This window comes from Acipenser ruthenus, chromosome 25 (assembly GCF_902713425.1).
Source record: "Acipenser ruthenus chromosome 25, fAciRut3.2 maternal haplotype, whole genome shotgun sequence".
NCBI classification, from domain to species: Eukaryota; Metazoa; Chordata; class Actinopteri; order Acipenseriformes; family Acipenseridae; genus Acipenser; species Acipenser ruthenus.
Genome location: NC_081213.1, coordinates 2,093,177 through 2,105,470, shown reverse-complemented (window position 1 = coordinate 2,105,470; position 12,294 = coordinate 2,093,177). Strand labels below are relative to the sequence as shown.

General features: G+C 37.1%; 1 protein-coding gene across 1 annotated transcript; it reads left to right on the top strand.

The window, feature by feature from the left end:
- The first annotated feature begins 3,539 nt into the window (after positions 1 to 3,539).
- Positions 3,540 to 5,780, top strand: LOC131701480 (interferon alpha-inducible protein 27-like protein 2). Its single transcript, XM_058999406.1, has 5 exons — positions 3,540 to 3,628; positions 4,038 to 4,057; positions 5,006 to 5,035; positions 5,227 to 5,388; positions 5,494 to 5,780. The coding sequence occupies exons 2-5, from the start codon at positions 4,051 to 4,053 to the stop codon at positions 5,574 to 5,576; spliced, it is 282 nt and encodes a 93-aa protein (XP_058855389.1). The 5' UTR covers positions 3,540 to 3,628; positions 4,038 to 4,050; the 3' UTR covers positions 5,577 to 5,780.
- Positions 5,781 to 12,294: the final 6,514 nt, after the last annotated feature.

Sequence of the window (12,294 nt, the reverse complement as noted above, 5' to 3'; positions counted from 1 at the left end):
TGCACTTTCCTCAATCATTTTTGACCATACCATGACATTTATTTTCCTTCAGATGTCTTTTTACATACTCGTTTAATGGAGGCAGTGGAACATTCATATTTATGCTTTGGCCTGTGAATAAAATAAAGTAAAAAAATCACAACAATAAAATAATGAAACTGTTTAGATGACTCCCATCCATTATCATAACAGCTTATTCCTCTAGAGGGTCACGGTGAGCCAGAGCCTAACCCGGCAGACACAGGGCAATGCAAGGCAGGACTACACCCTGGACGGGACGCCAGTCCATTGCAGGGCACCACACACAGAGGGTAATTTAAACAGCAGGTCTTTGGACTGTGGGAGGAAACCGGAGTACCTGGAGAAAACTCCTAGATGACTCCTGTAAACATATTATTTATTTGTTTATTTAGCAGACGCCTTTATCCAAAGTGACTTACAGAGACTAGGGTGTGTGAACTATGCATCAGCTGCTGAGTCACTTACAATTACGTCTCACCTGAAAGACGAAGCACAAGGAGGTTAAGTGATTTGCTCAGGGTCACACAATGAGTCAGTGGCTGAGGTGGGATTTGACCCGGAGACCTCTTGATTACAAGCCCTTTTCTTTAACCACTGGACCACACAGCCTCCTACAAAAAAATGCAATGATCACCACAGTTCAGGACATAATGATAAAAAATAAAAAAAGTTTTAGAAAAAATAGCTTATTACTAGTAATGCCTATTATTTTAAAGCTTTTAAAACTACCAATGAATCAATTGTTTTTACATGACAATTATTTTAAAATTATCTGTGATAAATACAGTTTCTGTTTCTGTCACTCTCTCACATGTTTGCATTTCATTTGGAGGGTTTTTTTTTCAATTAGATTTTCCTGTGGGTTTTTTAGATTTTCCAGAGGAGATCTCACAAATCATAGAAATCATATTATTCTTATAGTAATAATGTTCACGCTGGGCAAACGATACAGTGAACTACAATCTCGCTGTTGATGTTAAGTTCATAACAACAGTGAAAATCCATTGCTCAGTATAAACCAGCAATTGATTATGGGCAGCAGTGTGGAGTAGTGGTTAGGGCTCTGGACTCTTGACCGGAGGGTCGTGGGTTCAATCCCTGGTAGGGGACACTGCTGCTGTACCCTTGAGCAAGGTACTTTCCTAGATTGCTCCAGTAAAAACCCAACTGTATAAATGGGTAATTGTATGTAAAAAATAATGTGATATCTTGTAACAATTGTAAGTCGCCCTGGATAAGGGCGTCTGCTAAGAAATAAATAAAAATAATAAATGAAATGTTACAATGCAGTCTGACAGGAAATAGGCCACGCCCATAATGCCTTAGTTGAGGCTGTCAGGGCTGCGGGCTGAAGCCACACAGAGAGCGGTGATGACTGAAACTATGAAAACAGTCCTTATAACCCTATAGCTTGGTTCTTGTCTTTTTTTTTTCAATATGATACATTTGAACATTAAACTTGAATTGGTGTGTAACCATGTAATTAAAAAAGATAAATAACTTACATTTGAATTGAATAATAAAATGAAAACGGGGGTGGGGGTGAGGGGGGGAGCGCATTATGTTATAGCATTAACTCTAGGTTTTTATTTTTCACGCAGTAACACAACACGTATGAAAATGGGACAAATCTCTTTCAACAAAGGAAACAAGCTGCGCAAATAACTTACCCTAAAGGCCTATTGTATTTCTTGTGCGGGTAACAACCAAAACAAACTCAACTATGCCCAAATAAATAAATAAATAAATAAATAAATAAATAAATAGCATCTTAAATGAGTCTTTTTATACCCTATTTTTACATATAAAATTATATTAAATATAATAAAATGTATTGAACATTATCTTAAGAAGATGAATGGCTTACCTCAGACAGACCAGAGATGCTTTACCTCAGGAAAGATAAGATAACCGTTGGCAACTTCAAACAGCTGAGCGCGAGCCGAGCAGAGCCTGAGCGCGAGACAAGCCCTGACCAGCCGCTGTCCAAACGGCGCTCGTCGACGCCAGTGTTTAGTTGGTATTTAGTTAAATATTATTTAAGAGATCCGAGTTTGTATGACAATTTTGTTTACTTTGTTTTATTTAACAGTTTAATATCTCTCTCTCTGTGGGTGTGGGTGGTTAAAGAAAAGGGCTTGTAACCAGGAGGTCCCCGGTTCAAATCCCACCTCAGCCACTGACTCATTGTGTGACCCTGAGCAAGTCACTTAACCTTCTTTGTGATCTGTCTTTCGGGTGAGACATAATTGTAAGTGACTCTGCAGTTGATGCATAGTTCACACACCTGTAAATGTTCATAGTTCACTCTCTGTAAATCGCCTTGGATAAAGGCGTCTGCTAAATAAACTAATAATAATAATGTGTGTGTGTGTCTTTCACCTCTAAAATGGGTGGTTTTAATCAATTTATACTTAAAGTTGAACTGTTGAGATGTTCTGTTTTCACATATGTTGTTTAGGGATAGATCACCTCTGCATCAATAAACACACGCAATTTAGCTTATAAACGCGTTACACATTCTTTGGTTTTACAGTGCAAAGTACACACAGCACAGCTACAATGTAAATAAACGTGAAAAAAAGAGATTGAAAAATAAATCATGAAAAAATAACACAATTAAAAAAAAAGAAACTGAATTGTTGTTAAAAAAATAATAATTAAAAAAACGACCCCCATTAGAAGAACATGCAAGTTGGTTGTGGGAGGATTCTTTTTGCAAAATGATCGAGAACCGTTTTCTGCATTTTAGCCTGCTAAAGAACCATCTGATAAGGTATAAGGTTCTTCACACACAAAATGTTCTTTAAAGAACCTTGACAACATCGAAAGAACCATTTAAGAACCCTTTCTTATGTGGGTATACCAACTGTACAAAAGAAAGTCTCTGGTTAGAGCGTCAAGAAAAATGGAATCAAACTGCACCAGAGATGTTGAGAAAGTACACAGGCACAGTGCCAAAGAGATGCCAAGCTGTAATTGATGCCAAGGTGGCCAGACTAAATATTAGCTTAAAGACACTTTCAAACATCGCTGTTTTTTTAGTTTTTAATGTTTCATGTAAGATGAGTAAAATCATAAATCTGTGTGCAAAGTACAATAAATGACTGTGTGGTCATGTGTGGTCCAGTGGTTAAAGAAACGGGCTTGTAACCAGGAGGTCCCCGGTTCAAATCCAGCCTCAGCCACTGACTCATTGTGTGACCCTGAGCAAGTCACTTAACCTCCTTGTGGTCCGTCTTTTGGATGAGACGTAGTTGTAAGTGACTCTGCAGCTGATGCAGAGTTCACACACCCTAGTCTCTGTAAGTCGCCTTGGATAAAGGCATCTGCTAAATAAACAAATAATAGTAATAAATGACAAATCTTGAGGTGTTCTAACGCATTTGCACACTGCTCTAAACTGAAATTTTATAGTACACCGACATGCGTGACCTAAGCATTTCTGCAGAAACGAGATTTAACACACCCTTTTTTTTTGGGTGGGGGTACGTTTGTTTTTACCATTATTTCACGCTGTCATGGGAACGAGGGGCGTAAACCCAGCCCTATATAAATTCGTGGTGCCACGTTCAATCCATGAGAATGTGCACTAGCAACTACACAGGTATGTACATTGCAGAATTAGAAATCACACATACGGATTATTTAGCAACAAACGATTCACGGGAAATGATAATTATGAAGACATAACGGGTTCAATCGTATGGGTTCTATTCACAAGTTATGAAGTTTCTTTTTATATTTCTAAATTTCTAAATGAGTATTTAATAGTTATGGAAGTGGTATTATTATTATTATTATTATTATTATTATTATTATTATTATTATTATTATTATTATTTTTATTATTATTATTATTATTATTATTATACTCCTTGCTTTTCCATGATAAGAATTGTTTGGGAAGGGTCAAGCGCGTCTCAAAGATTATTCAAAGGCGAGCACACTATATTTATCGATGCATATTTTAAGATGTTTTTAAATTGTATTTTTCTTTTTCTGTTTTATTACAGGACAAAAAAAGACATGGCAAGTAAGTTATACTTTTGTTTATAAATTAATCTATCGAAAATTCGGATAGGTTGCTTTATTTTTGAAAATCTGGCTGGAAACCAGTTGTCAATCTAACGGTACTATCTAAAAGAAACCTATCGCCCTATTGACAGGGTATGTTTGTTAAGGACTGTGTTTAAAGCCCAGTTGGTTGATTAAATCAAGGGGCAAGTTCTTGAACACATTTCAAAACTGTTTTATTAGTTTATTGCTAATACTTTTATTGTTCTTTAAAAAGCCACTCCTTAATCTGTTAACCCATTAAGTGCCATTGTCCTCATTTGAGGTCAGGCTATAATTTCTGGAGCATTTTTAACTGGCATCCTCTACCCGTTATTTTCATTTTCTTTTTAATGATATTGTTATGATAACTTACTTCGTTAACCGCAAAAGTTAAGCCCTTCAGATGCTTGTGTGACGCATCAATATAAAATACGAAACTGAAACCTAAAAACGACACAATTTCTTGGCACGTCTATCTTGTCTGTCCTCGAAATGGAACGCTATACCTGCCATGTTACACTTTCTAAAGATTCAGCACTTTCAGAATGGTAGCATACAGATTTAGAATGTATTGCATTGCATATAGCCTACACACTGAACGTGTTAAACACTCGTGAAAGGGAGCAGCAGCGCCCTTGGACGCTGGGTGTATAGTGACTGTTATCCCTGTAGTACTTTGTATTTAATCATATCCTGATGTAACTATCACTATTTAATCATATCCTGATGTCACTATCACTATTATCTGCTGTATTATTGAATCGTGGTTTGTCACACTTGTACTTTGCTTGAACAAAAGTTATTGTATTTCTTGCACTTATTGTAACATTTGAAATGTATTTGCTTACGATTGTAAGTCGCCCTGGATAAGGGCGTCTGCTAATAAATAATTAATAATAATAATCCCGTTTTCTGTCTTTTTCAGAAGTTCTAATTCTAGGCGCAGTCAGTGCAGGTGAGTCTATGCAGGACAAGCTGACTTATATTTAGGTTCACTTTTGTTTCCACAATGTCTGATGCCGATATGGCTTCCTCTACAACGTAACCAGGTGTGTTTTGATAAACACGGAATTTCACTTTAAAAAGGGTTCGCAGGTCTCGATTAGCAGGAATCTGAGCTCTTCTTTCTCTGCTTTGGTCCCACAGCCACCGGGATCGCTGCAGCCCCCTTGCTCGTGGGAGCCTTGGGTTTTACGGCAGGCGGCATTGCAGCGGGGTCTGTGGCCGCCTCTCTCATGTCCTCGGCCGCTGTTGCAGGTGGCGGGGCAATAACCGCTGGCAGTACAGTTGCAGTATTGCAGTCGATCGGTAATATAAACCTATGAAGAATCTCTTTTATTAACATTTCAATTCAAGGAATTGACTTTGGATCCTTCCCCACACCGCTCACGCTGTTGTCTCTTCTCTTCCCAGGGGCTGCTGGTTTGGGAGCGGCCGGCACAGGGGTGGCTGGCACGATTGGAGCCGCCGCTGGGACCCTGTTTGCGCTGTTCTAAAGGGAGAGCGAGGCTCGTGATTTAAAAACTGTTAATCCATACTAGAGCTTGCAATGCCTTCTTGATCCCAAATAAAAGCGACAAAACCCTGCCTTGCCTGTCTTTGGTCTATTTTTCAGCATATTGTTCAGGCAGCAAAAGTCAAAATGTTTGTCAGTTTTATCTTTTTAGTGTATGTCAATAAAGGAAAATTATTAATGACAATTTTGAACCTGTGATTAATTCATTCTAGCATGCAATTACATATTGCAAAAAGATGTACGCGTTAAGTACATTGTAACTATGCATAGTAACATTGTAATGCTGTGTAAGCACTCTAGGAAACTACTGTAGAACCTCAGATTTATCAACCCCTTGGGAATGGAGGTTTTTAATGGTTTTAATAAACGTGTACATCTGTCATCTACACCCACAATCGGAAGAGTAATACAAGGATGCTCATAAGTTACCATTGAAATTGTAACTAGCAAAAACACAGATGAAAACGTCCAGGAAAACGTGGGTTAACGTTGTGCTCGTTGTTTTGTTTTGTTTTTTAAACAAAATGCAGTCATTCAACCTCCTTCGGCTTGGAAAAAAATGCTTTGTTTAAAACTGAAATATTCCTATTAAAATTACCCGCACTTGCTTTGAAATGTGCCTCCCCTTTGTCTGGGTAAATGTGTTGCTTATAGGAGCGCCTCGCTGGTTGCATTGCAACCATGTCTGAATGATTGCATATTTCCATGTGAAAGTGGAGTGTTCAGTTGACCGCTCCGTTCTAAGTTAGGGTGTTCCAAACTCTGAGATTCTATTGCAGTATGTAGATACACAGTAATTAGACACACAATATAAAGTGTTACCCTTATATTTTACTATGTTAGACTATACGTACATGGCAAAATAACAACCAAAGACACATGAACACTCAGATAGACACAATATAAAGTGCAGACTATTCCCCCAACAGCTCACACATATACTCACAGTACAGATCATTGGAACCTAAGATAACAAGTGCAGACAAGACGCGCTCATAAAATAATAACTCTTATTGTAAACATTTCAAAAATATTGAGCTGTAAAATCGTCTTTTTTAAATGGTTCTTTAAAGACCCTTTTTAGGTTCACCCCCCCACCCAAAAGATTCTTTCAAACCATTTCCTTACCCATGCATATTTTGTCGGCAATACAGACCCTCCCATCTTGATTTTTATTATATTGCTCCTACTACAAAATCATTGTGTGAAATTAAAGATTAATGTAGTGTATTTTTGTTACTGTAACATTTAACTATGTAGATAGACCATTCCCTTTTACAATTCTCCTCTGTAAGTAAGCTATAGAAATATCTTCATTATTAGTTAAAGCAGTAATAAATAGAACACACAGATTACTAACTACTTCTGTGTAAGGTGAATTAAAATAAAAAAAAATGCAGCAAAACTTTTTTTTTCTCTAATTGGAGAAAAGCAGCTCAATTTATTAAATACAATCATAAAATATGTACATAATTAAATTGAAATTAAGTAAATTAATTAAAATGAAAGGGTTAGAGACTTCCTTCACATTTCCTCCAGTAAACTCCAGTAAAAACAAACAGCATTATATAGTATTTTAAGACAAATTGGCACTGTCTGAAGTATTAAGTTTGAAGACAAATGCCTCCAAAAAGCTCATTGTCTTCCTCGTCTGCTTTGGATATTCAATACCAAATATATAATATAAGGAAAAAACAGACAGCCCCCAAAGCAAGAGACGCATCCAGATTCAAATAATCAGTTAGCATGGACTGGCCATCCATTACGACGGTCACTCTCTCGTATGACATAGGAGTTCCCACTGTACAGTCATGTAAAACAAATCACAGGGGTTGGGAGGGCTGGGCCCTGAAATATATATTTTTTTAATTCAGAAAACCATACATGTCCAAATAAAAAAAAAATACAGTACAAAACAACAACAAAAAACCATTATGGACTTGGAGGTTATTCAAAATGTTTCTGATAGGATAATTGCACTGGCTGAATATACATAAGAGCTATTACAAATGCGCATGGGGTGGAAGGAAAGGCCACTTATGTTTACATAATATCAGAAAAAATATTCTGAAACATTTACAAACTTTTGTTTTGATCAAGTAGTAATATATAGTACATGCAAAATGTATACAAAATGTAAATATATCTGTTAGTTGCAATGTTTCTTTTACATTCTCTTACATTCAGCCTACAAGCAGTAAAAGATGGAAACAACCAATCAATCAAAATGTACCTGATCTGTCACAAATAAAGTTGACAGATCTTCTTTTAACAGGGATGGTAGAAGTAATATTGCTGCAGTCAACTCCAAACCTAGAAAAAAAACCCATAACCGATAGATTGTTACTTGACATCAGTACCAGTATCCAGAGAAATCGCATTCCAAAAAGATCCAGGTGTCAGCTAGTTTAAGAAATACCTGTATGTGTGTGTGTATATATACACAGTATATCTATACCTGAATAATTATTTTGATAGCTATCAATATTAAAATCCAAAGAAAACAATGTAATGTCAACCTCAATGTTTTCCAGAACTGAATCAAAACTCAAACCAAAGTCTGTTACCTTTCTTCTCTAGGTCATTCAAGCAGCTGTTTATTTTGTTTACACACATCTGCTTTAATTGAGTCTTCGGGGCTAGTGCTATTAATTGGAAAGCCATCTTGCCAAGATTTGTCACCACCATCTTGTCTGCATCAATGCCTTATAACAACTTCTTCTTAGTCAGCAATTGCATAATATAAACAGGATACAAAATATTTAAACTCTTTAAAAACAAAGCCTCCAAGGCTGATCACGGTTATATATTATTACTGCAGACACCTTTATCCAAGGCGACAAATAAATAAGTTGCCAAAGGTTAAATTATTGATTACCTGCATATTAATGGAGTCTTCCCTCATCAACTCCTTCACAGCAGTAAGCAGCTGTATGTTTTTTTTTGAGAATTCATTCAGTTCCTTCTTTCCAGTTCTTAAAATGAAGGCATATATCACCTGAAAGAAGTATGCACAAAATGAATATGGATAACTCAAGCTATTGTTTCTATGTCAGTTTATCACACTGCTTTTTACCACCCATTGCTGCAATAGGTTTTCTTATTTGTGTGCAATACTTACATACTTTCCCTGTTCAAAACAAGGAAACTTGTCCATGACTGTTTTCATGTCAACACGGGGACTGTGGACAACCACATTCAACGTCCTTCATGTGTCTCTTTTAAAAGCATTTTTATATGATTTTCATTGGGCTGTGGTTTAGCCCATTCCTTGGATAGCTCAGACACATTTTTCTCATAGTCATTACTGTTTATCACTATTGTATTTGAGCAGTGATCCATTGCAACAGTGAAACTCCTTTGTTTTTTTAGTGCTGTTTCACCTCCAGAAGACTTTCTTTTCTCACTCCATCTTAAATGCGAGCACTTAAGGATTTGCAGAAGACAGACTGTGAAATACATTAAAACACTGTGAAGAGAAGAGCCAATGTGTGGAAATAGGCCCATGTAGTAGCATGCACTTTCCTCAATCATTTTTGACCATACCATGACATTTATTTTCCTTCAGATGTCTTTTTACATACTTGTTTAATGGAGGCAGTGGAACATTCATATTTATGCTTTGGCCTGTGAATAAAATAAAGTAAAAAAATCACAACAATAAAATAATGAAACTGTTTAGATGACTCCCATCCATTATCATAACAGCTTATTCCTCTAGAGGGTCACGGTGAGCCAGAGCCTAACCCGGCAGACACAGGGCAATGCAAGGCAGGACTACACCCTGGACGGGACGCCAGTCCATTGCAGGGTACCACACACAGAGGGTAATTTAAACAGCAGGTCTTTGGACTGTGGGAGGAAACCGGAGTACCTGGAGAAAACTCCTAGATGACTCCTGTAAACATATTATTTATTTGTTTATTTAGCAGACGCCTTTATCCAAAGTGACTTACAGAGACTAGGGTGTGTGAACTATGCATCAGCTGCTGAGTCACTTACAATTACGTCTCACCTGAAAGACGAAGCACAAGGAGGTTAAGTGACTTGCTCAGGGTCACACAATGAGTCAGTGGCTGAGGTGGGATTTGCCCCGGAGACCTCTTGATTACAAGCCCTTTTCTTTAACCACTGGACCACACAGCCTCCTACAAAAAAATGCAATGATCACCACAGTTCAGGACATAATGATAAAAAATAAAAAAAGTTTTAGAAAAAATAGCTTATTACTAGTAATGCCTATTATTTTAAAGCTTTTAAAACTACCAATGAATCAATTGTTTTTACATGACAATTATTTTAAAATTATCTGTGATAAATACAGTTTCTGTTTCTGTCACTCTCTCACATGTTTGCATTTCATTTGGAGGGTTTTTTTTTCAATTAGATTTTCCTGTGGGTTTTTTAGATTTTCCAGAGGAGATCTCACAAATCATAGAAATCATATTATTCTTATAGTAATAATGTTCACGCTGGGCAAACGATACAGTGAACTACAATCTCGCTGTTGATGTTAAGTTCATAACAACAGTGAAAATCCATTGCTCAGTATAAACCAGCAATTGATTATGGGCAGCAGTGTGGAGTAGTGGTTAGGGCTCTGGACTCTTGACCGGAGGGTCGTGGGTTCAATCCCTGGTAGGGGACACTGCTGCTGTACCCTTGAGCAAGGTACTTTCCTAGATTGCTCCAGTAAAAACCCAACTGTATAAATGGGTAATTGTATGTAAAAAATAATGTGATATCTTGTAACAATTGTAAGTCGCCCTGGATAAGGGCGTCTGCTAAGAAATAAATAATAATAATAAATGAAATGTTACAATGCAGTCTGACAGGAAATAGGCCACGCCCATAATGCCTTAGTTGAGGCTGTCAGGGCTGCGGGCTGAAGCCACACAGAGAGCGGTGATGACTGAAACTATGAAAACAGTCCTTATAACCCTATAGCTTGGTTCGCGTCTTTTTTCAATATGATACATTTGAACATTAAACTTGAATTGGTGTGTAACCATGTAATTAAAAAAGATAAACTTACATTTGAATTGAATAATAAAATGAAAACGGGGATGGGGGTGAGGGGGGGAGCGCATTATGTTATAGCATTAACTCTAGGTTTTTATTTTTCACGCAGTAACACAACACGTATGAAAATGGGACAAATCTCTTTCAACAAAGGAAACAAGCTGCGTAAATAACTTACCCTAAAGGCCTATTGTATTTCTTGTGCGGGTAACAACCAAAGCAAGCTAAACTCTGCCCAAATAAATAAATAAATAAATAGCATCTTAAATGAGTCTTTTTATACCCTATTTTTACATATAAAATTATATTAAATATAATAAAATGTATTGAACATTATCTTAAGAAGATGAATGGCTTACCTCAGACAGACCAGAGATGCTTTACCTCAGGAAAGATAAGATAACCGTTGGCAACTTCAAACAGCTGAGCGCGAGCCGAGCAGAGCCTGAGCGCGAGACAAGCACTGACCAGCCGCTGTCCAAACGGCGCTCGTCGACGCCAGTGTTTAGTTGGTATTTAGTTAAATATTATTTAAGAGATCCGAGTTTGTATGACAATTTTGTTTACTTTGTTTTATTTAACAGTTTAATATCTCTCTCTCTGTGGGTGTGGGTGGTTAAAGAAAAGGGCTTGTAACCAGGAGGTCCCCGGTTCAAATCCCACCTCAGCCACTGACTCATTGTGTGACCCTGAGCAAGTCACTTAACCTTCTTTGTGATCTGTCTTTCGGGTGAGACATAATTGTAAGTGACTCTGCAGTTGATGCATAGTTCACACACCTGTAAATGTTCATAGTTCACTCTCTGTAAATCGCCTTGGATAAAGGCGTCTGCTAAATAAACTAATAATAATAATGTGTGTGTGTGTCTTTCACCTCTAAAATGGGTGGTTTCAATCAATTTATACTTAAAGTTGAACTGTTGAGATGTTCTGTTTTCACATATGTTGTTTAGGGATAGATCACCTCTGCATCAATAAACACACGCAATTTAGCTTATAAACGCGTTACACATTCTTTGGTTTTACAGTGCAAAGTACACACAGCACAGCTACAATGTAAATAAACGTGAAAAAAAGAGATTGAAAAATAAATCATGAAAAAATAACACAATTAAAAAAAAAGAAACTGAATTGTTGTTAAAAAAATAATAATTAAAAAAACGACCCCCATTAGAAGAACATGCAAGTTGGTTGTGGGAGGATTCTTTTTGCAAAATGATCGAGAACCGTTTTCTGCATTTTAGCCTGCTAAAGAACCATCTGATAAGGTATAAGGTTCTTCACACACAAAATGTTCTTTAAAGAACCTTGTCAACATCGAAAGAACCATTTAAGAACCCTTTCTTATGTGGGTATACCAACTGTACAAAAGAAAGTCTCTGGTTAGAGCGTCAAGAAAAATGGAATCAAACTGCACCAGAGATGTTGAGAAAGTACACAGGCACAGTGCCAAAGAGATGCCAAGCTGTAATTGATGCCAAGGTGGCCAGACTAAATATTAGCTTAAAGACACTTTCAAACATCGCTGTTTTTTTAGTTTTTAATGTTTCATGTAAGATGAGTAAAATCATAAATCTGTGTGCAAAGTACAATAAATGACTGTGTGGTCATGTGTGGTCCAGTGGTTAAAGAAACGGGCTTGTAACCAGGAGGTCCCCGGTTCAAATCCAGCCTCA